General features: G+C 32.6%; 1 protein-coding gene across 1 annotated transcript; it reads left to right on the top strand.

The window, feature by feature from the left end:
* The first annotated feature begins 873 nt into the window (after positions 1–873).
* On the top strand, positions 874–2,109 carry LOC140874361 (protein FAR1-RELATED SEQUENCE 5-like). The gene has a single exon (XM_073277646.1). It carries the CDS (start codon positions 874–876, stop codon positions 2,107–2,109), a length of 1,236 nt encoding a protein of 411 aa, XP_073133747.1.
* The last annotated feature ends 437 nt before the right edge of the window (positions 2,110–2,546 follow it).

The raw sequence follows: 2,546 nt of genomic DNA on the forward strand, positions 1-2,546 counted from the left end.
GCATCTTCTCCGCCACTCCGACTCCTGCCTCCGCTCTCACCACTCGAAGCTAATCTCATGTAAGCAGAATTTTTATCTGAGTATTGACTTATATTGTGAGAAAATAGTTAGTCACGTAATATTTTTGGCTTCAACAATAAACCATCGAAAAGAGAATTTTTTTTTCTTGTTGGCTTCTGGTTTCACATTTTCTTTTGTTTTTTCTTGGTTATACACATATATGTTCATTTGCTTTTCCGTTGTAGACAGTAGATGCTAAAAAACAAAAGAAACAAGCCGATCCCAACAAATTTAAATATGAACGGATTAATTCTTTGGTGTTATTTAAATCCTTCGTATATGTATGAGACTGAGCCAAAAAAAAGAAGCAGAAAGCTAAAGATATTAGTTTTCCTTCTGCATCAATATTTTATATTAATCTTTATATGTATTTCGATAGCAATACATTTTTTTGCGTCTTTGCAACATTAATTTATGTAAGGTTGTGCCTTGAATTTTAGACCAAAAATTACAATACCAAATTCTGATAATGGGACCGATTAAAAATAATTGAAAGCCAAAGAGACTATTTCCTCTCTTTATGAACACCGTCTTTTCTCTTTCATGTATGGAAACCTTTCTTATCGGGTTTTTTCTCTCTTATTTTCAAGGGTCGAAGACCAAGTAAGAAAAATAAATTTAAGATTAATTTGTCCAGACATTGACGACATGGTTTTTAAATATTAGAACTTTAATAATCATTATTGTCAATAATTTACATGGATCATGCGATTGAAATGTTGCATTTCAAATATGAAAATTAAATTTTAGTTTAATTTTTTTGCTTTATATTTTTGTATGATTTCAGAAAATCAATTGGTTTCTTGATCGAAAATGGAAGATACCAACTCATTGTCACTTGAAGAATTGGTGGTAGACTACAGTCAAGAAGTTGAAATTGATCAAATTTCAGAAATTCAATATAGAGACCAGGATTTATCTATGCCAAAAAACATCGAGGTACAAAATGAAAAGAATGTTGTTGATGTTTTGGAGAGTAAACTATTAGTGGGTACAATCATGAACGATATCGAAGATGACTATTTATTGTATTGTCAATATGCACATGCCAAAGGTTTTAGTGTGAGAAAGGGTGATCAACGATGTTTTTCTCATACTAATGAACTTCAATCAAAGGAATTTAATTGTTCATGTGAAGGTTCAAAAGATGAAAAAAGTTCTAGTAAAAAAATTCCAGTTTATCAAAAACTGGTCACTAGAACTAAATGTAAAGCCAAACTGAAGATTACGAGGGAGAGAGGGGGTGAATGGCGTGTGAGTAGATTTTTCACAGAACATAACCATGAGATGTTTGCACCTGATCAAACTTACTTGTTAAGATCGGCACGTAATATATCATATGCAAAAAAGTCTACTCTAGAGGCTATGGTAAATGCTGGAATATCTGTCTCTAATGCCGTTTCTTTTATGGAAAATGAAGCATGTGGATCTGAAAATTTAGGTTTTATTCGAAAGGATGCATATGACCATATGAGCCGTTTGAAAAAACATACCAAAGTTGAGAACGGAGATGCCACTGGACTTGTTCAATATTTTATAAATAAGGCGAATAAGGAGAATTATTTTTACTGGAATGTGCAGTTGGATGATGATGATAGGGTGATGAATTTTTTCTTCAGAGACTATAGATGTGCAGTTGATTATGAATATTTTGGCGATGTTCTGTCGATTGATACAACATATAGAACAAATAAGTATAATCTGATATGTGCTCCATTTGTTGGACTAAATCACCACATGCAGAATGTGTTGTTTGTCTTGGCATTTATGTCTGATGAAACTGAAAGTTCTTTTGAATGGCTGTTTAGAACATTTCTTGATTCCATGAATGGAAAACAACCTGAAACTATTTTTTCAGACCAATGTCAAGCTATGATGAATGCTATTAATACAGTTTTTCCACATTCACATCATCGTTTATGTCAATGGCATATCAATCAAAATGCTCCCTCACACTTTGGTAGTTTAAATGGTGATTCAGCTTTTAAAAAATTGTGGCATAAATGTATGACTTATTGTGAATCTAAAGATGAATTTGAGACCACGTGAAAATCTATGATTGATGGATATAATTTGGATGGTCATAAATGGTTGAATGAGATGTACAGAATTAAGGAAAAATGGGCTAATGTTTTTAGCAATGAAAGGTTTAGTGCGGGACTTTTGGCCACTTCAAGGAGTGAGGTGACAAATATGGTTTTGAAAAAGTCAGGTAATAAAATGAGTTCTCTTTATGAATTTGTGATCAATTATGCAAAGATTCAAGATAATTGGCGGGTAAAGGAAAAGACCGAGGATACTCGTTGCCTTCATGGAAAGCCTGCACAAATTTTGAAAAATCATCTATTGTTGGCTTATGCTGCTGAAATTTATACAGTTACTATTTACCAGTTATTTGAAATGGAATTGGTTAATTCTTTGAATTGCAAATTTGTTGAACCGCCGTCTTGTTTTGGTAATGATTGGAATTGGATTGAGATTAAGGT

This window comes from Henckelia pumila, chromosome 1 (genome assembly GCF_033568475.1).
Source record: "Henckelia pumila isolate YLH828 chromosome 1, ASM3356847v2, whole genome shotgun sequence".
Lineage (NCBI taxonomy): Eukaryota > Viridiplantae > Streptophyta > Magnoliopsida > Lamiales > Gesneriaceae > Henckelia > Henckelia pumila.

Excerpts from the sequence above, each read along its gene's own strand:
- LOC140874361 (XM_073277646.1), top strand. The coding sequence starts at position 874 with ATGGAAGATACCAACTCATTGTCACTTGAAGAATTGGTGGTAGACTAC.